This window comes from Scylla paramamosain, chromosome 29, assembly GCF_035594125.1.
Source record: "Scylla paramamosain isolate STU-SP2022 chromosome 29, ASM3559412v1, whole genome shotgun sequence".
NCBI lineage: Eukaryota > Metazoa > Arthropoda > Malacostraca > Decapoda > Portunidae > Scylla > Scylla paramamosain.
In genome coordinates this window covers 6994848-7018293 of record NC_087179.1, presented here as the reverse complement: position 1 = coordinate 7018293, position 23446 = coordinate 6994848, and the positions used below count along the sequence as shown (strand labels likewise).

At 40.1% G+C, this 23446-nt stretch overlaps 1 protein-coding gene and 1 long non-coding RNA gene across 4 annotated transcripts in view; one reads left to right on the top strand and one right to left on the bottom strand.

The window, feature by feature from the left end:
• Positions 1 to 16913, top strand: part of LOC135115218 (uncharacterized) — a 29844-nt gene extending 12931 nt beyond the window's left edge. For 2 of the 3 annotated variants that reach the window (XM_064031744.1, XM_064031745.1), the window contains 5 exons: positions 1241 to 1352; positions 2103 to 2225; positions 3682 to 4701; positions 7514 to 7719; positions 15572 to 16913. In XM_064031744.1, coding sequence (XP_063887814.1) covers positions 1241 to 1352; positions 2103 to 2225; positions 3682 to 3938 — 492 coding nt within the window. In that variant the 3' untranslated portion in view covers positions 3939 to 4701; positions 7514 to 7719; positions 15572 to 16913. The remainder of the gene's footprint in view (positions 1 to 1240; positions 1353 to 2102; positions 2226 to 3681; positions 4702 to 7513; positions 7720 to 15571) is intronic. The other variant, XM_064031746.1, reaches the window with a different exon arrangement.
• Positions 8113 to 17049, bottom strand: LOC135115219 (uncharacterized). Its single transcript, XR_010275878.1, has 3 exons — positions 16913 to 17049; positions 15548 to 15672; positions 8113 to 12301 (listed from the first exon to the last, which is right to left on the bottom strand). It is a non-coding gene; the product is annotated as an uncharacterized LOC135115219 (long non-coding RNA).
• Between the last annotated feature and the right edge of the window lie 6397 nt (positions 17050 to 23446).

Sequence of the window (23446 nt, the reverse complement as noted above, 5' to 3'; positions counted from 1 at the left end):
CTGAAAGCTTTGGTGAGGGAAAAGGCTCCACACACTTCATGGACGCACTGCATGCTTCATAGACAGGCACTTGCATCAGGCAGTATGAATGAAGAGTTAGGTAATTTGCTCAAAGATGTTGTCAGGGTTGTAAATTACATAAAGAACAGTCCATTGAAAGGAAGACTGCACAGTTATGTAAAGATTTTGGTGCTGAACACACTGCTCTACTGTATTACTGTGAATCACGCTGGCTATCCCGTGGAAAGTACTCCATAGAGTGTATGAACTTAGAAATGAAATTGCTACATTCATTTGTGAAAATAAAACCAAAGATGGAGACTTTTTCACAGATTATTATTTCATTAAAAAACTTGCTTACATGGTTGATATCTTTGAGAAACTTAACCAACTGAATCAGTCTATGCAGGGGCTCCACATGAATATTTTCGCACAGAGTGACAAAATACGTGCATTTATGAAGAAAATTGAGTTATGGAAAAGGAATGTAGAAAATAACAGTTTTGACATGTTACCAAACTTGCAAGAGTTTCTCAAACATACTAGCGTACTAGGTGGAAATGAATTGTTTGCTGAGCACTCTCCTGGGGAAGTGCTCATTTTACTTTAAAGATGTAGACACAAGTGATTACGAATGGATAAGAAACCCATTTGGTGATAACTCTACAAGCACACTGTCTACAGCTGACCAGGAGCAACTTATTGATTTGTCATGTGACGGTTCGCTGAAACTTGTGTTTGATGCAGGACCTTTGGAAAAATTTTGGTTGCAAGTTAAAGATGAGTACCCTTCCTTGTCAACTAAAGCCATTGGCATTTTATTACGTTTTGTGACATCATACTTGTGTGAATCAGGATTTAGTTCAGTTGCTGTCCTCAAAACAAAATACCGTTCTCGCTCAGTAATAGAAAAGGAATTATGGGTCTCAGTTTCATCACATTCTCCGAGATTTGAGAAACTCTGCTCAGAGAAGCAAGCGCAACCATCACACTAGTAAAGGTAAGCCTATACATTCAGTCATACATAATTATATATTGTATAATTTTTTTTTATTGCTGATTTGTGCCGACTATGACAGTAAATAGCAGTATTTAAACCAGAGTGGAGGGGGCGCAGGGAACTTGTCATTTAACGAAGGGGGGCAAGAATTCAAAAAGGTTGGAAACCACTGCAATAGAGGGTACCTAATTAACACACCAGGTCTAAGTTAAAGCCTTACCACACCTGTACTATCCTCAGGTGCAGCCAGCAAGGAGGCAAGCGGCTCATCTGTCGGTGTGCGCCTACCATACCCACAGCCACACCAACGGAGGGCCAACGACACCCAAGTCTAGCCGCAGGAACAAATGTAGTAGGTGGTGTGGGTGGGAGGTGCAGCTGAGAGTGGTGGTGTGATGAGTGTGGAGGCTTAAGGCTTATAGGTGATGTAAGAGATTAGCTAAGATGTGGCTGGTGCAAAACAGTGTTGAGGTGGTAGGTGGTGTGGCTGGGTGGTGTTGCCAGGGTGGGGGGGGGTGATGCTGTGGCAGGGAGTGATGGGATGGTAATGGAGTGCTGTGATGGAGTGTTAAGCAAAAGTGCACTCATGTTTATTCATTGACTAAAGGTGATGCTGGGAATGTGGGAGGAGGACCCCTTAGGGAACAGTAAGAGAGAGAGAGAGAGAGAGAGAGAGAGAGAGAGAGAGAGAGAGAGAGAGAGAGAGAGAGAGAGAGAGAGAGAGAGATAATGTAAAATCATTTGTCATTTCATGTGATTTCTTGTGATTTATGACTGCAAATTTTACACCTAAGAATTATAAAAAAGGAAAATCATGAATCTTGAGAAATGCATTGAAAAGGAAAAAAAATACAGATTACAGTTCATTGCAGTGCAGAAGTTTTGATGTATAAATATTTCTGAACATTCAACAATTATCTTCAAATATTTTCTTAATATTTTAATGTTTGATGACGTATGACCCTTGCTGTGGTGCCTTGAAAGCAATTAGTCAATTCACTCGTTCATAAATTGCAACCCATCTTTTTATACTGTGCCACCTTTCACTATATAGAGGACAGACAGCCATCACCACCACACATCTGCTCCTTTCTCCCTGCAGGTGTGGTGACAAGTAGTGAGGTCACCACTGAATCTGACACACCTGCTGAGCCTGACCTGGTGTCTTTCTGTGCTACCCTGGGGAACAACCGAGCCCTGCGAGTCCCTACCCTCTTCAAGCCAGGTCAGTCATGGTCAGGGGAAGCTCAAAAAATATTTCAGAACAGTGCAGGGATTATCTCCAACACAAATGGAGACCTGCAAAATGTACCTGTCTCCCTCTATATACCAGACAGGCAATCCCTCATAGGGTGGCCCAGGCAAAGCACTATACTCTCATACACGCATCATTCATACTCTTAGTTCTGTCACCTCCTGGTGGTTAGCAGTCATCTCGTAGACCACTCTGCTACACCCCAGGAACTTAGGCATAGCACATCAGGTCATATACTTGGAAAATAAAGTGAAAATACTTGCTCCTGACAAGCTTACAAAACCAATAGTGCACTTGTGAACTCTTCCTAAACTAAGGAGATAAAACACTGTTATATTAGGTGCCTAAGATTGAAAAGTAGATAGACTAAAGCACTTACTGTTTTGTGCCAGTTAGTGTGGAGTTAACACTTGGAGATTGAGAAAAGTACAAGGGGAAGAGACAGTTCACTTCTTAGCCTGGTCTGAGTGTACCATTGTTTGAGGCAGGTGTTAGGCTGGCATGTATATGGATGGACAGGAGAGACAAAGCAGCAGGAATATGGCTAGATTTAAAAACCGTGAGGATTAAGATTGTTTTCAAATTGAGTGGTAATTGAATGATAATGAGGTTGTTAATGCCAAGTAAATAGTGAGTTTCAAAAGATTACACAAATTTATGAACCAGGGTGATTGATCAAAATAGGTAGGCATGTTCAGGGACTGACTGCCCTATGTAGGGCTGATGGCTTCTTGCAGCTTTTGTTGTTTTTGTGCTCTTATGTTCTTATAAGGGAATAAAGTCTTAATGAGTAATGATAGAAGAAAAAGACAAGGTTAGTCATCAGGACCAGTAAACTGGCATTGGCACTGGTGGCTCTTGGTTTGCATAAGTTGTTTTACATTAATTAGTTTAATGTGACTTAAAATATAATAAATTGAGCCCTTTCACTGCATTAAGCAACAATTTGCAGCACTAAGAAGTATGTATGAAATCTTTATAAGCATGTGCAAAAAAGAAGAGCATGAAAAAGAATAGATTTTGCAATTTTTGGTGTAGTGTAGTGTAGTGTTTGGGGTAGATCAGCAACAGACATGCCAGAGTGCTGAGTGACTGAGGAAAGATTTGACAGACAGCAGGGAAAGGGTTCATTGAATTTACGTGATCTTTTCACCTCGGCACGACCCGTCGCTGTGCTTACATAAATATTAAGGAAATTTGTTTCCTCTTTTTTTTCTGCATTTTTGTTGTTTCAGCTTTTACATTTAAGGTTGGGGTTAATAAACAAAGATAAACCATATGAATTAGCATTGTTCAATTATAGGTTAGGTTAGGTAAGGTTATCACAGTGAAAGGGTTAAAAGAAATCCATCCATCCATACATATGTTCCCTTATTTACCCATATGTTTGCACCCCAAGCTGACTAACTACCACCCTGCCCACCAGACGGGGACTACCAGACTGTGGCTGACATGGTGGGTGGCAGTCACTCCATTACAGAGTCAACTACCAGTCACGAGGAAAGTTTGGACGAGGCCAGAAGTGCGTCATCCCACCGCAGGTCACGGGGACAGGAACTGCAGGCCAGGCAGGGTCACCGTCCCTCCCACGGCGACCCGGATTATAGCTATGCTCACCCTGTGAAGAAGCAGTACCTTCCCCCACCCCTCCACTGTCCTCCACTGACAGCAGCAGGTGTATGAGTTAGTGATAGTGAGGTCACTGACAGACAGACTCGCCAAATTGTTCATTAGTAAAAGTTCCATGGCCACTAAGTTTGTAATCTGCTTCTGTGTTTGTATCTTTCCAGCCTTTTTATTCATTGATGTACACTTTTGCCTTTCACTGCTTCCTCCTGTAATCCATTCTATATCTTTATATATTTACATGGAAAGATATGTTTGCATTATTCTCTCTCTCTCTCTCTCTCTCTCTCTCTCTCTCTCTCTCTCTCTCTCTCTCTCTCTCTCTCTCTCTCTCTCTCTCTCTCTCTCTCTCTCTCTCTCTCTCTCTCTAATATTGAGATTCATCTCTTGTCCATAACAAAAGGGCATTTCTGTCTGGTTCCTCAGGTTGGTTGACTAACCCTAAAGCTGCAGGGGTTTTCACACATTTCTCCATTCCATATGTCTCTACTCCTTTGTGGAAAGATGTATGTTATTTAGGCAGCTCTCTTCTGTCCAAGTTTCTTTTCATCTTTATCATCATGTGTCAAGTCATCCAGTTCTGGCACTATCTTAGTGGCTGTTCTTTGTATTCTTTCCTATCTCTACATGAAACATCACCGAATTAATTAAGCTTAGCAGAAATTATGTGATGTGCCCTACTGATGCTGGTGTGAAGGCGAGGTGTTTGTAGTGAGCCGTGTGATGCCTTCCCCAGTGCTGAATATGGAGAGAGCAGCCAGGCGACAACATACACTGAAGTTTTCTGAAGAGGAGTGCAACCACCCCTCCATCAAGCAAGGTTAGTGTATGGGACAGCCCGTACAGTGTGGATGGATGGATGGATATTGGGATGCATGTACAGGTGGGATATACTGTATGTTCATGTGTGGTTCAAATTCACAAATAGTATTAAGAAATTGATAGATGCTCTCACACACTGGTTGGTCTACAGTATGTACAAAATATTGTCAGCTGCAAGACCTTCTTTTTTGGCCATTTCCTTACAGTTAGGGCTTGGCACCATGTACAAGTTTCTGTCCCTTGCATCTTCCTCAGTGCCTCCCGTCCTTTGTAGCTCTGCCACGTTTCCATACCTCCATTTCACTGTCTTTCCCTCCATCTTCTTCCCTTGACTGTCTTTTTTTCAAGCTCTTTCAATCAGATCCTGGTCTTCTCTTCTTACTGTATGTTCATGCATGCTTCAAAATTCACAGCATGATAGCCACAAGCATGGTAACACTAGTGGTGACTGATGCTCTCACTCCCTGATTGGTGGACAGTAATTGCAAGATATTGTTAACTGCAAGACCACAGGTGAATGAAAACAATTCAGATGAAGAGAACAAAACCATTATATTACTTACAGAGAAACTAGGAACGGACTGGCTTCTTCCTTCTTGCACCTTTCCCAAGACATGAAGGAGACAGATCAGCAAGTTCCATGAGTGTCTGTGGCTTTGAATCATTTCATTCCTCCCTGATACCTGTCTGAAGTTTTGTAGTGTCCAGGCTGCCCTCCTCTGCCTGTGCCTCTCAGTGATCGGTTAAAGATCAGGGGAATGGGGTGGCCAGTGCTCTTATGAGTCCAGCAGGCAGTTGTGATTTTTTGGTGTGTGTGACAATGCACATTTCAAATGGCCCAAGGAACAAGTCATGCAAAAAACTCTAAATGATTGTTTTGATTTTTTTTTTTTCATTTCTAGTTGAAAACACTGAATTTCCTACACCATAATTAACTAAAGGAATCATTCCTTGTCCATGGCACACATGTTTGCCATGACTACAGGACACAGACACAGTGGTCCAAGACACTTGTTGCCAGCTTGTCATACCCATTGTAGTTATTTCCTGGCAGGTGTACCAAAGCTTTTGATGTGTACAGGTAGTGAGGGATTTTTTGGGAGAATGGCATCTGTGAAAGTGAGGGAGGGATGTTGTGTAGGCAGCGGTGGGCCACTCTGGTAGACACGTGTGTGTGGGTGTTTTGTTCTCACAGTCCTCCTGCTGTTATTTGAGGATGGGCATCCTCTCAATGTTTCATAACATTTAGTATGCATCCTGATGCCTTGTGCCCTCACTCTGGCCTCTTCTTGTGTTAGTGTCCCCTCCCCAACACTTTGTCAGCCACTTCTGCACACATCTCCTAACACCTGTAATCCTTGCTGTTCCCTCCACTGCAGTCTGTCTTGTGTAAAGTCACAGTACTCCATTGTGCCCTTCAGTTAATTCTTTTCTGCCATCCATTGCAAAGATAATGTAATCCATACCAGTGCACATCTGTTTAAATTATTGGAAAGAAATGAGATGATGCTTTTCAAAATGCTTTATCTTTAATTGAGAGATGAGTGTTGGTCAGTGGTTCTGGTGGATGGCCTCAACTTTGAGTGAGTTGCTGGATGCATGACACTGCTCTCAACAGTCACCAGGCTGCCACTGAGCAAACTTTTACAATTCTGTCATGAAGCACCAAACATTATTTTGGCACTTGCCATTTGTATTCCTGTATTGTTTTGATTGCAACTCCTACCCTTGTGATTTTGCCTGTGTTAAGTAGTTTTTTCTCTCTTCTTCTCTCCATTTGCATAAAGATCATATATGAATTCTAAAACATGAAAAATAACAATAATACTCATAATGCAGTGGGAAGTGGACTGGCGCTGGTCCCTGTGTTGCACCGTCATCCAGACCAGCTGTCACCTGGCAGTACAGGCAGTGCCACGTAGTGTGTCACTCAGCCTGTTATGTACTGCCCTTGGCACAGTGTGTGATATCAGACTGGCAAGTATGGGTCTTGTCACCACTCAGTGCTGCTACTGTGTCACCCCTCTCTCTGTGGTCATGGGTTTGCTGTGGGTAGTTCACTAAGTAGTGGCAGGGATGTGGAAACACTTGGTGACTACAGCTTATCTCCTATGTTTACTAAATGTGCAATATGACACTCCCATACAATATCGCTATGGAACGTGTCACTTATGCTGCAGCCACTAAGAAACTGTTGCTCTGCACCACCCAAGCACACTGACTGTGGCAAGGTTAAAACTTGACAAAATGATAACTGTATTATTCCCAAACACTTATTGAAGCCACCACTGTCTGGCCTGTTTACTGACCTGTGTAGTCATTGTGTGGCCAGGACAGGCTGGCTGAAATGCTGCTGCAGTGTGATGGCATGCATCCCCCCACAGGAGCAGTGGAGCTCTCCCACCACCATATGCAAAAAAAGGATTAAAATACATAAATATTTTACACTCCATTGACTTGGCAGGAGGTGCATTAGATTTAAGCATTCAGTGCTGTTCAGGTTAGAATCCCCAGCAAAAGTTGCTTTATTTCTACCAAAAACTATTAGATAATGTAGAATACATGATTATTGTAAGTTGTATATTCAGAAACATTATAGTCAAGTAAGGGCTTCAGTAGAAATATGTAAGTTTAGCTACACTTTTCAAAACAAGACAGGCAATGCACTGACCAGTGACAGCGTCGGTCAGTGGCCATGTTACCATGTTCTTGTTTCCTCAGCTGGCAAAACTATTATTACAGACTTAGTGAAGCAGTGTCACATGATAGTCCCCTGCCAGGTAACCTACATTATTGCTTCCCCCCTACAGCAGGAGTGGAGCCTCTGGAGCAGCTGATGGCTGACCTGGAGCTGGAGAAGATTGTTCAGGATGCCAGCAAGACAGCTCTTTGACACTTCCAGTAGTGGTAGAAGCCTCCCATCACCACCCTCACTCCTCTGCCACTGCTGACCACAACACTGAGGCTGTATTCTTCAGGACCTGATTGTTGCTTGGACTTGAGGCTTCCCTGCTTGGTAACATTACTCTTAAACACTGTGGGCTTTCACTGCAACAATCTCCAAGGTTTACAGAAATGATTAGTCAGGTTCCCCCTGGATATTTTTCTCACTAGTGGAAAATCCTTTTTTAAAGTATCATTAGAATCATGAAAATCCAATAACTTCTACTTCATCCAGTTAAGTGTTATTAAGATACAACACCAAAGTGTTTGAGAATACAGAGCCACAGTTGGCTTATTGCTTTGATCTGTGGCTGAGTGTGTGAACTGGTGTCCTGAGTTCTGCATCAGGCTGTTGGTGGTTCACAGAGGTGGCAGCTGCTGGGTGATGAAGGTTGAGGCTTCCAGCCGTGCATACACCCCTCAGCTTCATGCAGGGAGGTGCACTATGGTGTTCTTGTCAAGCTTGCTTACACAAGTTGCTGTTGTGTCCACACTTGCCTCATACAAGTAATAAGTGATTCTCAGTGAGTGTTGTGTTGTGGTGGTGCAAGATGCTGCTGAGGCTGGAGTTTTGTCCCATTGTGTTGTTGGTTGGTTAACTTCCAAAGTAGAGCACTTTCTGACTCTCTTCCCTTTTGCAGAGACCTGCATTCTCGGAGTCTTCAGTGTTCACCACCAGCTTTGGCTTTCCTCTCCCTTCACTGACCATCCTGGCAAACTGGCCTTTAATTAACTTTGATATCCTCCATGACCAAGAGCAGTCGGTGCAACACCCTTCTTGTATTCCTGACCATCTTGGAGATACGCCCAACATTCTTGACCTCTAATCCTTATGCTGTCACCTTATTTTCTCCATTGGGCTCCTCTGATCACAATCTCATATCTGTATCTTGTCCTGTCACTCCACTCCCTCCTTAGGATCCCCCTAAGTGAAAGTGGCTCTGGCATTTTGCCTCTGCTAATTAGAGGGAGCTGAGGAGCTATTACCATCCCTGTGTGCTGAGCACATAACAGAGGTGATAGTGTCTGGCATGGAGGCGAACATTCCTCACTCTTTTTCTTGACCTAAACCTTCCAAACCTTGGTTTAACACAGCTTGTTCTTGTGCTATACATGATAGAGAGGTGGCTCACAAAAGGTACTTGAGCCTTCCATCACCAAAATCTCATGCACTTTATATTTCTGCCCTGTACCATACCAACTCTGTTCTTCAAAAATCAAAATCTTTAAAGATCTAACTCCCTTCATGACTTCTTGCATCTAGCCAAAAAACTTCTCTAATAACTTTGCTTCTTCATCTTTCCCTCCTTCATTTCAACCTGATGGCATCACTGCCATCTCATCTATTTCTAAAGCTGACCATTTGCTCAAATCTTTGCTAAAAACTCTACCTTGGATGATTCAGGCCTTGTTCCTCCCTCTCTTCAACCTTCTGATTACTTCATGCTACTTATTAAAATCCTTCGCAGTGATATTTTCCATGCCCTCACTGGCCTAAACCCTCGGTAGGCTTATGGACCTGATGGGGTCTTTACTTTTGTTCTTCAAAACTGTACCTCCATGTTTGCACCTTGCCTAGTCAAAGTCTTTCAGCTCTGTCTGTCAACATCTACCTTTTCTTCTTGCTGGAAGTTTACCTACATTCAGCCTGTTCCCTAAAAAGAGTGACCATTCTAATCCTGCAAACTACCATTCTATTGCTTTAATTTCCTGCCTATCTAAAGTTTTTTAATCTATCCTCAACAGGAAGATTCTTAAACGTCTATCACTTCACAACCTTCTATCTGATCACCAGTATGGGTTCCATCAAGGCTGCTCTGCTGGTGATCTTCTCCCTTTCCTTACTGAATCTTGGTCATACTCTTTAAAGAATTTTGGTGAAACTTTTGCTGTTGCCTTAGACATATCAAAAGCTTTTGATCAAGTCTGGCACAAAGCTTTGATTTCCAAACTACCTTCCTACAGCTTCTATCCTCTGTAACTTCATCCCAAGTTTCTTTTCTGACTGTTCTATTGCTCCTTTGGTAGAGGGTCACTGTTGTTCTAAATCTATTAACAGAGGTGTTCCTCAGGGTTCTGTCCTGTCACCCACTCTTTTCCTATTATCCATCAATGATCTAAATCAAACTTCTTGTCCTCTCCACTCCTAAGCTGATGATACCACCCTGCACTTTTGGACATCTTTTCATAGACATCCAACCCTTCAGGAAGTAAACACTTCACACTGGGAAGCTAGAGACTATCTGACTTCTGATTTTTCAAAAATTTTTCTGATTGGGGCAGAGCAAACTTGGTATTGTTCAATGCCTCAAAAACTTAATTCCTCCAACTGTCAACTCAACACAGCCTTCCAGACAACTATCTCCTCTTCTTCAGTGACACTCAACTGTCCCCCCCTTCTACACTGAACATCCTCGGTCTGTCCTTTACTTATAATCTAAACTGGAAACTTCACATCTCATCTCTAGCTAGGACAGCTTCTATGAATCTAGCCATTCTGAGACATCTCTGCCAGTTTTTCTCACCCCCCAGCTGCTAACTCTGTACTGGGCCTTTATCCGTCAATGTATGTAGTATGCTTCACATTACTGTGGGGGGGGGGGGGTTCCACTCATACCACTATTTTAGACAGGGTGGAATCAAAAGTTTTTTGTGTTATCAATTTTTCTCTTACTGACTGTCTTCAGCCTCTTTTTCATCACCACAATGTTGCATCTCTTGCTATCTTTTACTGCTGTTTTCATGCTAACTGCTCTTCTAATCTTGCGAACTGCATGCCTCCCCTCCTCTTGCCCCTCCTCCTGCAACCTTGCAGCACAAGACTTTCTTCTTTCTTTCATCCCTATTCTGTCCATCTCTCTAATGCAAGAGTTAACCAGTATTCTCAATCATTCATTCGCTTTTCTGGTAAACTCTAGAACTTCCTGCTTGCTTCTGTATTTCCTCCTTTCTGTGACTTCAACTCTTTCAAGCAGGAGGTTTTAAGACACCTATCCTTCAAATTTCAATGATTCTCTTGACATCTCTTTCAGGACTGACCCCTCAGTGGGATCTTTTTTCCTCTTGTTTCCCTTGGCCAGTGAGCCTTAAAAAAAAAAAAGTCATGTGTACAGTCCTTGCCTTACACCTCTTCTTGTATTCTATTCTAGGAGTTATGAAGCAGTCCTAGCAAGTCTTAGTTATGAAATATGTCATAGCTAGGACAGAATGGAGCATTCTTGTCTTAAATCCACATGGGATGGTAAGACTGAGTCCACCCTGTCTTAGCAGCTTATGACAGATGCTCCTGCTACCAAGATGGCCACCCACAACCACCCCAGCTTAGGAATTATTTACCCAGATAGGATATATTGTATGAATTTATGACACAGAACTCATCAAAAGATACCATGTAGATCATGCAGGTATTCTCTCTGTCACCGATCTAGTAAGAGAAGCCTTATAGAGTGACACAGAAAGGAGCAACCCACTTACCTCTGAAATGAAGGTGACCATAACACTTAGATATCTTTCTGCTAGGAAGATACAGGTGTGCAGCAGTGATGGCCTTGGAGATTGTTGACAGAGCCAGCCTTGCCACCAAACCACTTGAAAACTGTGTTTACATTGAGGCACTGCTACGGGATCATGTTTGCCACATTTCACACGTCTCAAAGACTGAATTACATTGAGGCACTCCTACGGGATCATGTTTGCCACATTTCACACGTCTCAAAGACTGAATTACATTGAGGCACTCCTACGGGATCATGTTTGCCACATTTCACACGTCTCAAAGACTGAATTACATTGAGGCACTCCTATGGGATCATGTTTGCCACATTTCACACGTCTCAAAGACTGAATTACATTGAGGCACTCCTACGGGATCATGTTTACCACATTTCACACGTCTCAAAGACTGAATTACTATTTTACCCACTTTTCAGTGTCTCTTCCTCCAATACAGAAAAACACAGGAAATATTTATAGAAGCTGTTAATTAGCAGTACTAAATGGCAGGTTTTGCTTCATCTTTTAGTATTTGAAATGAAGTAGCACTACACATAGCAGACGGTGATGATTGACAGTGTGTCAAGTTACATGTCTTGCTATCCTGCTGTGTCCTTTTTCCTCATTTGCTCCTTGGACCTTTCCACTATACCCAAGGTGGTGTCAAGATACACTTTTGGAATCAGTATTTTAAATACCTGAGAGATGTATTCCTCAAAAAATAAGCCAAAGTAGCCTTCTGCTGCAGTTTTGCTGGGCAGCTGAAGTAACAGCATACAAATGAGGGTTAAACAAATTGTCCACTAATAATGTACTGCACAAATAAGGCATTTAATTATCATATTAATCAACTGTAATACAGACCATTGAAAAGTATGGCTCATATGCTAAATGTACATACAATGTTCATAGGTATGTACAGGAGAACAAAACTGAATACATGTTAACATGAATGAGTGGCAACAGTTATTCACCAATGGGTGATGTCATCTGTAAGATGCATGAGTTCAGAAACTAATGCCCACTGCTAAAACTTCACATAATGCACCCACAGCACCAATGAATCCAGAGGCCCCAGCAACACCAGCAGATGAGGGCTGGATGACTGTAACACCACTGCTGGTGGGTGGATGGCTATGGTCCTCACAGAGGGCCAGACTCTCCTGGAAAGAGGGAAAAAAAGAAATACAGGGAGGGCTTTTTTTTTTTTTTATGTAGGAGGGACACCATGGAAAAAAAATAATGATAAAAAAAAACAAAAAAAACAAACTGAGATGCCAAAAAAACAAAAACAAACAAACTGAGATGCCAATCCCTGAACAAGGTCCGAAGTAGTAGTAAAAAAATTGAAGCACAAGCATGTTAAAACCTCCCTCTTGAAGGAATTCAAGTCACAGGAAGGTGGAAATACAGAAGCAGGCAGGGAGTTCCAGATTTTACCAAAGAAAGTGATGAATGATTGAGAATACTGGTTAACTCCTGCATTAGAGAGATGGACAGAATAGGAGAGAGAGAAAGAAGAAAGTTTTGTGCAGTGAGGCCGTGGGAGGAGGGGAAGGCATGCAGTTGGCAAGATCAGAAAAGCAGTTAGCATGAAAACAGTGGTAGAAGACAGCTAGAGATGTAACACTGTGGCAATGAGAAAAGAGGCTGAAGACAGTCAGTTAGAGGAGAGGAGTTGATGAGATGAAAAGCTTTTGATTCCACCCTGTCTAGAAGAGCAGTATGAGTGGAACCACCATAGTCATGTGAAGCATACTCCATACATGGATGGATAAGGCCCCAGTACAGAGTTAGCAGCTGGAAGGGTGAGAAAACTAGTGATGTCTCAGAACACCCAACTTCATAGCTGTTTTAGCTAGAGATGAGATGTGAAGTTTTCAGTTTAGATTGTAACTAAAAGACAGGATGTTCAGTGTAGAAGAGAGGGACAGTTGAGTGTCACTGAAGAAGAGGGGATAGTTGTCTGGAAGGTTGTTTTAAATTGATAAATGGAGGAATTAAGTTTTTGAGGTACTGAACAATACCAAGTTTGTTCTGCCCCAATCAGAAATTTTGGAGATATTAGAAGTCAGGCGCTCTGTGGCTTCCCTGTGTGAACTGAAGGGTTGGATGTCTAGAGACATGGAAAAGTGCAGGGTGGTATCATCAGCTTAGGAGTGGATAGGACAAGAAGTTTGGTTTAGAAGATTATAGATGAATAATAGGAAGAGAGTGGGTGACAGGACAGAACCATGAGGAACACCATTACTAATAGATTTAGAAGAACAGTGACCGTCTACCACAGCAGCAATAGAATGGTCAGAAAGGAAACTTGAGATGAAGTTACAGAGAGAAGAATAGAAGCCATAGGAGGGTAGTTTGGAAATCAAAGCTTTGTGCCAGACTCTATCAAAAGCTTTCGATATGTCCAAGGCAACAACAAAAGTTTCACCAAAATCTCTAAAAGAGATGACCAAGACTCAGTAAGGAAAGCCAAAGTATCACCAGTATAGCAGCCTTGACAGAACCCATACTGGTGATCAGATAGAAGGTTGTGAAGTGATAAATGTTTAAGAATCTTCCTGTTGAGGATAGATTCAAAAACTTTAGATAGGCAGGAAATTAAAGCAATAGGACGGTAGTTTGAGGGATTAGAATGGTCACCCTTTTTAGGAACTTTTTAGGAATGTAGGCAAACTTCCAACAAGAAGGAAGGTAGATGTTGACAGAGTTGAAAGAGTTTGACTAAACAAGAGCAAGCACAGAGGTGCAGTTTCAGAGAACAATAGGAGGGACTCGTATAAGGTCCATAAGCCTTCTGAGGGTTATGCCAGTGAAGGCATGAAGTAGTCAGAGGGTGGAAGAGAGGAAGGAACAAGGCCTACAGTAGTGCTTTTAACAAAGGTGAAGAGTTCAGCTTTAGAGATGGATGTGATAGTAGTGCCATCTGGCTGAAATAAAGGAGGTAAAAAAGAAGAAAAGTTATTGGAGATATCTTTGACTAGATGTGAGAAGTCACGAGGGGAGTTAGATCTTGAAAGACTGACACTTTCTATAAATGAAGAAGTTTTTGGCTAGTCAGAGAATACACTTGGCATGGTTTTTAGCAGAAATATAAAGCACACAAAATTTTGGTGATGGAAGGCTCGAGTAATTTTTGTGGGCCACCTCTCTATCATGTATTGCACAAGAACAAGCTGTGTTAAACCAAGGTTTGGAAGGTTTAGGTCAAGAAAAACAGTGAGGAACGTACGCCTCCATACCAGACACTATCACCTCTGTCATGCAATCAACACACAGACACAGGTCTCTGACAAGGAAGCAGTGGTCATTCCAAGGAAAATCAACAAAATACCTCCTTAGGTCCCCCCAACTAGCCGAGACAAAATGCCAGAGGCACGTCCTACACTTATGGGTATCCTGAGGAGAGACTGGAGCAATAGAACAAGATACAGATATGAGATTGTGATTGGAGGACTCCAACGGAGAAGAGAGGGTGACAGCATAAACAGAAGGATTAGAGGTTAGGAAAAGGTCAAGAATGTTAGGCATATCTCCAAGATGGTAAGGAACACAAGTAGGGTGTTGTACCAATTGCTCTAGGTTGTGGAGGATAGCAAAGTTGAAGGCTAGTTCACCAGGATGGTCAGTGAAGGGAGAGGAAAGTCAAAGCTGGTGGTGAACATTGAAGTCTCCAAGAATAGAGATCTCTGCAAAAGGGAAGAGAGACAGAATGTGCTCCACTTTGGAAGCTAAGTAGTCAAAAAATTTCTTATAGTCAGAGGAATTATGTGAGAGGTATACAGTACAGATAAATTTAGAGAGTGACTCTGTAGCCAGATGGTGGAAAACTCAGAAGATTCAAGAGCATGGGCATGAGAGCAGGATAAGTCGTTGCGCACATAGACACAACATTCAGCTTTGGACTGAATATGGAGACAGAAAGTAGGAGGGAACAGAAATTGGGTTACTGTCAGTTACCTCAGTGAGGAAAAGATGATGAGGTTTAGTAGAGGAGAGGTGGTATTCTACTGATTGAAAATTAGATCTAGGACCACAAATGTTACAGAAGTTAATGAAGAAAAAAAAATAAAATAAATAAAAATAATATTATATATATATATATATATATATATATATATATATATATATATATATATATATATATATATATATATATATATATATATATATATATATATATATATATATATATATATATATAAGCAGTCAATTTCTTCATGTTTATGTCTGTTACATATCTAAACTCAGGAATCTGAGTGGTTGTTCTGTTGCCCTGCTGGCCCCATGAAAGCTGATGCTTCACCATATTTGGTTGTTGTGATATTTACACTACTGTACTTTAAGTTAAAAATGGTAATAATTTCCAAAATGTAATTTTTTTTTTTTTTTTGTTCTTTACTTACATAATGTGTCTCCCTCCCTGTCAGGGACTGGCAGTTCTGCAAATGCTGTTAGTGACAGCATCCGTAGGACAACAGTGTAGGTGGTGTCCTCTGGAGGTCCTTCACCTGCATGGAGCTAAGTCCACCTGTTGTAATACTTGAATGCGTAAGTGCTCATCTTGAAGATTTTAATCACTGCAGTGGTCACCATCTCAGACCTGACTGCCACAGGTACTTACTGTACACACTGCTATCTATAATCCAGTGCTTAGCAGGTTCTTGGTTATGGTTATCAACTATCTGGATAAATTTTACACAGCACCAACTTTAAATTACAACATGTACACAATAGCAAACTTTGGAGTTGTTTTAAGCATTGCTACCATCAGTCCAACCTAGCTAACCAACCTAACAACCTATCCTAACCTAACTCTTCCTCAACAATGTAGAACATATATTTAACCTCAACAGTATAGAACATGTTTAAAATAATTTTTTTTTCTAGAAGTTTGGGTCCCAAAGGGTGAGCAGAAAGAAACAATTTTTATCTCCCATTATGCAACAAAGTCATTTAGGGAATTTGGTCATATTACTTAAAGCAGTGTCCAAAACATTAGTTAACTAAATTCCATATGCAGTTTACAGTTTGGTCAAGATAAAATAATAAGCAAATATGCTGCTAGTGGGCAAATTTTTACTCTCACCAGTTTTCTAATGTGGATGAAACTATTTATTTCTCGTATTTTTTTGCCTGTTTTGAATCAATATGGTTCTTGTTTTTATGGAAATCATGAGCTATTACTTTTTACTCCCTGACCCACCATCCCCTCAGAAACTAATTATTTGCAGTAAACAAAAGCAGTTAATACAAAACAGACCGATATGTACAAGAAAAAGGTAGATTGGCCCTCACAAATAAGCAGCCACTCACTGTGGCCACCAGCCAGCTGTCACACACCACCACCTAATCCAACCAAGTTAACCAAACTAACCTATGTAATCTAACAGAACGAAATAACATAACCTAACCAAACAAACCTAAACTAACTTGCCTCCCAAAAATAGATGTTTAAAAATTGCCATCAGCATTATAAATAATTTGCAGTGGGTAAATATGGGTTTAAATTACTCAATGACAATCTCTATCTGATGAGAAAAGTAAGAAAAGCCATGTTGAGACTGGTGAAAGAGTGAAAGAATTCCCTACTGTGTGGCCTGGAACCATAAGCCATAACTTCACTCACTGGCAGGAGCACTCACACCTGTTTGGTTATATCACAGCAATTCCATCCCTATAGCTCTCTAGGCCCCTGATGTGTCAACTACACCATGCTAGGTTTGCAACTATGCTAACAAGAGTGTGATAGGCAAAGCTGATGAACTCACTAGTGCCTGTAGCATGATGATGTTCTGCAGCAGCCTTGCTCTTCACGTGGCTCCGTAGGTCCTTAAACTTCCTCAGAGCTACCCACTCGGCTGACTGCGTTCACACGTGCAGCCACCTCCTCCCAAGTCTTGTTCTTTTCTGTGGTGATTCTATTGTCCAGCCTTTCCAGAATCACTGCAGCCTGATTTTACACCTCCTCCACCAAGGCTAAGGTCTTGGTATCAGTGAACCAAGGTCTTATTTTCTTAGGAGGTTTGCTGGCCATGACTGGAATACTATGATTGGTGGCTGTGGGCACATAACAGTTTGTAAACAATGTCTCATGGCATTCTTGGTGATAACACAAAGCCTTCCTGTGATTGGCTGCCTTGTGTGTTACGTTGAATCAGTGACATATCGCCTCTAGCAGCCAATGAGCACTCTTAGATGCATCCTGATGCTTCCTCCTCTGGGCAGCAATGACTGCTGCCACTGCTGCTGCTTGATCAAGGAGTGAGGATCCACACTTCCAGATTCTAACAATGCAACACCAGACATTCCTGTAAAGGATTGACATTGATGATTGACAAATTTAAAACCTTTTGAGGGAATGAAATGCAATAAAACTCAAGTGAAGACATGATCATCTTTATATTTGACCTTATAACTCTCCTTAACAAATGTTCCTTTGTCAAAACCTTAAATTACTGAGACATGTGATGGGAACATAGAAAAATGGGTATGTAAAATATTTAGGAAGTAAAACAAACTTCATATGAAAGAACAAGATCTTCCAAATGAATTTATCTGAGTATGTTATGTTAACTTATGAAGTAATAATAATAATAATAATAATAATAATAATAATAATAATAATAATAACTATTCTCATTAAAAAGTTATTGAAAACCCTAATACCTAAATCCCAATACCTAACATTATAGCACTTAAAGGATACATCAATACTTATACTACGATTGCAATGATGCTAATAACATACTGTACACCATGTTACAAGTGCAGATTACTCCTTAAGAAATTAGAAAAAACTATTGGGCTGGTTTGCACACTATTTACCTAAACATGTGTAGCACCATCCTCAAAAACAAAGATAATTTCTTCATCACACCTGAACTTGTACTTTGCATGAACAAAACATATTTGAATTGTGTTGATCTATTTATGTAATAATTTGCTATATACATATTATGTAACCTAACAATTTCCACATCCGTACATTCTAAAAGAACATGAAATTCTTCTCCTACTACCTCAGCATTACACTTGTTACATACCCTATCTTCTCTACTGATACCTTGATACCTACCAACATTTACAGGAAGTCCATTATTACAAGTTAAATTTAAATTTAGTCACTAATAATCTGTCACCCTTTGTTAACCTTTCTAAATATTGTTCTCTGCCAAAATCTGTCTTAAACACCCTATAATTACTACTTAATGATTTTGTTTCAAAATTATGATGCCAAGTTACAAGCCACTGATCTTTCAATCTCTGTTCCACAGCTTTCTTCACCCATCTTGAATTAGGAACATCTTGCAACAACCACATACCAAACATTCCACAGTCATTACAAATATTCTTTATACAAGCTAACCATGGAGAAGTATAAAGCCCTAACCTATCCAGCTGCAATAGACATTGGTACATTACATAACACAATTTAGTATTTTTACCTGAAATTAGCCTAGACCAATAACCTATAATTTTTTTCTTTATATAAATATCAAGTGGAAATACACCCAGTTCACCATACACCATGTCATTACAAGTATTCTTATGAACACCCAAAACCTGTTTTAGAAATTTCATGTACATATACTCTAACTCCCTAGCAATATGGTAACCCCAAATTTCAGATGCATAAGTCAATATAGGTAACACCGTGGCGGTAAATAATTCGAGTTGTATATCCACTGGCAAGTCAAACTTCCTACACTTACTTGTTTATTAATGAGTACATTGCTCCTGTGGCTGTCTCTTTTAGCTCCAGCTCACCTTTGTGAAACCTCCAATTATAATTTAATAACACTCCAATATACTTATACTCTGTCACTACTTCATTGTTTTTACCACCAAATTCAAATTCATAGATAAATTTTCTCTTCCCTACTTTTGTTTTGTTACAATTTAGCTTCAATTTCCATTCATTACAATATAAATTCAGAGCAACCAGTGCCTGCTTCATTCCATCCTCACTGTCACACAAAATAACTGTATCATCTGCATACATAATAACAAATAGTTTAAGGTACATGTTTAAGAAATCATCACCAAAATTTACATAACTGCAATTATATTCAATTAATTTACTTTCAATATCATTCAAATAAAAAGCAAAAAGCACTGGTGATAAATTTTCCCCCTGTTTTAACCCCACATTGCAAACAAAGGTGTCTGAAAGCTCCTGGTTAAGCATGACACATGATCTGATATTATTATACATATTTTTTATTACATTTAGAATTTTCCCTTGCACCTTTTCCTTCACAAGCTTACACCATAAACCTTCACGCCATACCATATCAAGGGATTTCTTGTGATCAACAAATAAACAAAATAGCTTTCTCTTCTTCCAGTTAAATAATCAATTACACATTTCAACAAAAATATATGATCCAGAGTGGAATATCCATGTCTAAAGCCCGCTCGTGTTTCATTAATGATAGATAAGGTGTTTGAATAATCATAAGTCTTTCATTAAGTATGGAGGTGAAGAGCTTCCCCATGCAGCTAAGTAAGGTGATGCCCCTGTAATTACTAACGTCCTGGATGTCTCCCTTTTTATAGAGTGGCACTATTGTACTCTGTTTACAACAGGAAGTGTACTTTGTATCCTACATTTAATTCTTGCATGTAGTCCACAGTGTACATCAGTGTGTGTGTATTAACCTAGCTGTATTGTACAGGGCATGAGCCAAAGCTCATTTTGTCCTGTCTCCATAACCATATTTATCTGGTTTGTCTTTAAACACTGTTAACCACAACTACTTTTTCCTTCAAATCATTCCAGATTTCAATAGTTCTATATGGGAAGCTGTATTTCTTGACATTGCTTGAACATACACTCCTTTATTTTCTTCCCATGCCTCCTTGTCTGTCTCTCTCCCTGCTCCATCTGTGGTACCAAGTCATTTTTGTCTGTTCTTTCTGTATTGTTTACTATTACTAATTTGTACATTGTTATCAGGTCTCCTCTTTCTCTTCTCCCTTGTAGTGTTGGTAATCCCATCTCTTCAAGTCTTTCTTCATAATTTAAGTCTTTTAATTCTGGTACCATCTTTGTCGCTATCCTCTGTATTCTTTCCAGTCTCCGTATGTCTTTTTTTCTACGTGGAGCTCAAACTACTGCTGCATGTTCAATTTAGGATGTATCATGCTTCATAATTTCTTTATCTAAATAGTTAAACACCACCCTAATGTCTATCAACAAGCTGTATATAGAGCTAAATATTCTGATTATGTGCCTTTCAGGTAATAGTGTGTCCTGAATCATTACTCAAAAATCTTTTTCCTCATTACTTTTTGTTATTATTTCTCCTCCCATTTTGTAATTCCATGGTCTCTTTTTACTTTTTCTATTTCCATCATGTGACATTTTCTGGCATTAAATTCTAGTTTCCATCTTTGGCTCCATGCTTGCCAATATCCATCTTGCCAATATCCTTTTGTAATTCCTTGCTGTCAGTTTCGTTCTTTATTTTCATTATTTTTGCATCATCAGCAAAAAGATTTATATAACTATATAGATGCCCTGTCATATCATCTACATATATCTGAAACATAATAGGGCCAACAAAGACCCTTGTGGTACCCCACTTGTCACTTTCTGCTAACTTGAATTAGCATCTCTAATTACTGTTCTCACTTCCCTCCCTTGTAAATAATCCTCCATCCATCTCAATGTTGCTCCCTTTAGTCCTTCTCCATTCTCTAGCTTCCACATAAGACTCTTAAGGGGAACTTTATCAGATGCTTTTTAGGGATCCTGGTGTACTGTATCAACCCATCTCTCACTTCCCTCCCTTGTAAATAGTCCTCCATCCATTTCAATGTTGCTCCCTTTAGCCCTCCTCCATTCTCTGGCTTCCACATACAACTTTTGTGGGGAGCTTTATCGGATGCTTTTTTGAGATTCAGGTATACCACATCAACCCATCCGTCCCTCTCTTGCACTCCATCTTTTACTCTCATGTAGAAGCTCACTAGATTTGTGACACTGGATCTTCCTTTCCTGAATCCAAATTGCTTTTCTGTAATAATCTTTTCATCTTCTCAATACTGCATCAATCTGTTTTTAATTACTATTTCACAAAGCTTGGTTACAATACTTGTTAGTGACACTGATCCATAATTTAATGTTTCCATTTTATTTCTCCCTTTGTGTATTGGCACTACATTAGCTCTTTTCCATTGCCTTGGTTCCTGAGGCATTGCTAGTGTTGTTATTAACAAGTAGTTTATCCACATGAAGATTTGTATGTTGAGGTATAAGAACTGGACATGGAGATGAGTACAGCAAATGTTGGAGTTGCAAGAGATGTGCGTTCTGGAAGGTTCCTTGCAACTCGTTTTGCTCAAAACTCATCATAATTTTTTGGCAACATTAAAAAAATTGCATATTCCACAATGTAACGCCACACCAGATCTTGTCGTACTGCTGGCGGAGGTAGAAGGGAGTGGGCCCATATTCTTCACTGAGATATGCAATGTGTCACAGTTAAGACAGATGTGTATCACAACTTTGAACACTTTTCATAATACATTTATCAGAAGTCTGTCATAAGTGTCTTGCCAGATGTAGCGCTTACTTATTTTAAAATACTACATGACAAAATATAAGGTGTTATTTGCAACATTTTATACCGTATTTGATGGCTCATAAGACGCACCTTTTCTCCCCCCCCCCTAAAAAAAAAGTGTCATGAAATGAGCCTGCGTCCTATGAGGCCAAGGTTCAGCATTGAGGCAGTGGTTGGTGGTAAGACTATGGCAACAGAGGCTCTGAAATCAAACCCCAGAAATCTTCGCACATGTAAACAAAGTGATGATTTATACTACACCACAAAACAAGTCTTTCTTTCAAGGTAACAATATATATTAGGTCATACTTACCGGTAATTCACACAGAATGACGCCAGTCAGGAAGGATTTGCCCAAGTGACCATGCACACGCATTGCATGTACCAAAACAAACACGTGGTCGGTTACGCGCCTAACCCGGTGACACGGGCAAGCTTCACTGCGTTCTTAATACTGTGATGCCGTTACTCCTTGAGGTAAGACGCACTTTCATACAGTTAAAATTACACCTATCTTTTGACATTCTTATGAACAAACTTTATTAACCCCGTAGTCTCTCACAGTCGCTGCCGACGCCATATGCCAGGTACATGTTTACACCTCACAAGAGGATTAGTAAGTAGGCTACTAGCAAATATTAAAGTTTTTAGATGCAAAATATTGGGATCTAATAATTATCTAAATGCATGTGAGAGTCTTCAAATGTCAGGTGAAATACTGCACTTCATATTCAGAGCTTAAGTCCGCTCATTTATTTATTTATTTTTATTTATTTATTTATTAATATTTATTTATTTATTTATTTACTTTTTTTTATTTCAATGTCTGGCAAAACTGGGTGCGTCTTATGAGCCCATGCGTCTTATGAGCCATCAAATACGATGTTTTACAAATAATTCCTGTGCTTATGTGTGTTTGGAGAAAAGGTACAGTGGATAAAACAGTGATTCATTCATTGAAATGTTAGGTTAAGTGCAATCCCATTAAAGCGCCTCATTGTAAACAATCATCTGAGTTGTTTTACAATGGTGAGAAATAAAATGCAATGAAAACCTGCAAAATAGGATTTTTTTTCTTTCCCAGAATGTAAGACTATACTAATTAGTAATACTATCCCCCCCATATCTCATTAGCACTGAGGCACAGCAGGTGCACAACACAATGAAGTGCATCAGAAAAATATCTCAAAGTTTATATTGAATAATGAAAAATAAGAGAAAAAAATCACTGAATCTTTTACAAAACTGACAAGACTACTCTTCCTACATGACCTGTGGTGAAGGCTGGAACTTTGCACTCCCTCAGCCCTCTCTCTCCACACCCTGATGCTCCTGCTCCCACAAGCTTTACTGGACGCATACACGGTCCCTGTTTTCTTTTTTAACAGTGTAAGGAGCATTTGTATGTACTCAAAAGTTGTTTTGATGATGATGTTCTGCATCACTTGAAACACTCAGAACATTTATTTTTGGATAGATTATTCCTTCCTCGGGGACGATGTTGTTGTGTTCTGGCCACCTTGGCTGCCATAAAACAACTAATTTGGTCCATAGTGCCAATCTTAAACTTACAGTTGGCAAAGGGAACAACACTGAGCACAATTTCATTCTGCAAGTAAGCTGCTTGTATCTCTGAATGCTTGTAACTCAGACACCCACTGTATACTATACATAACACGTATGTATTTGTTTTTACTACTTGTGATGCCAATGGTAGGAATGCGTGACCCA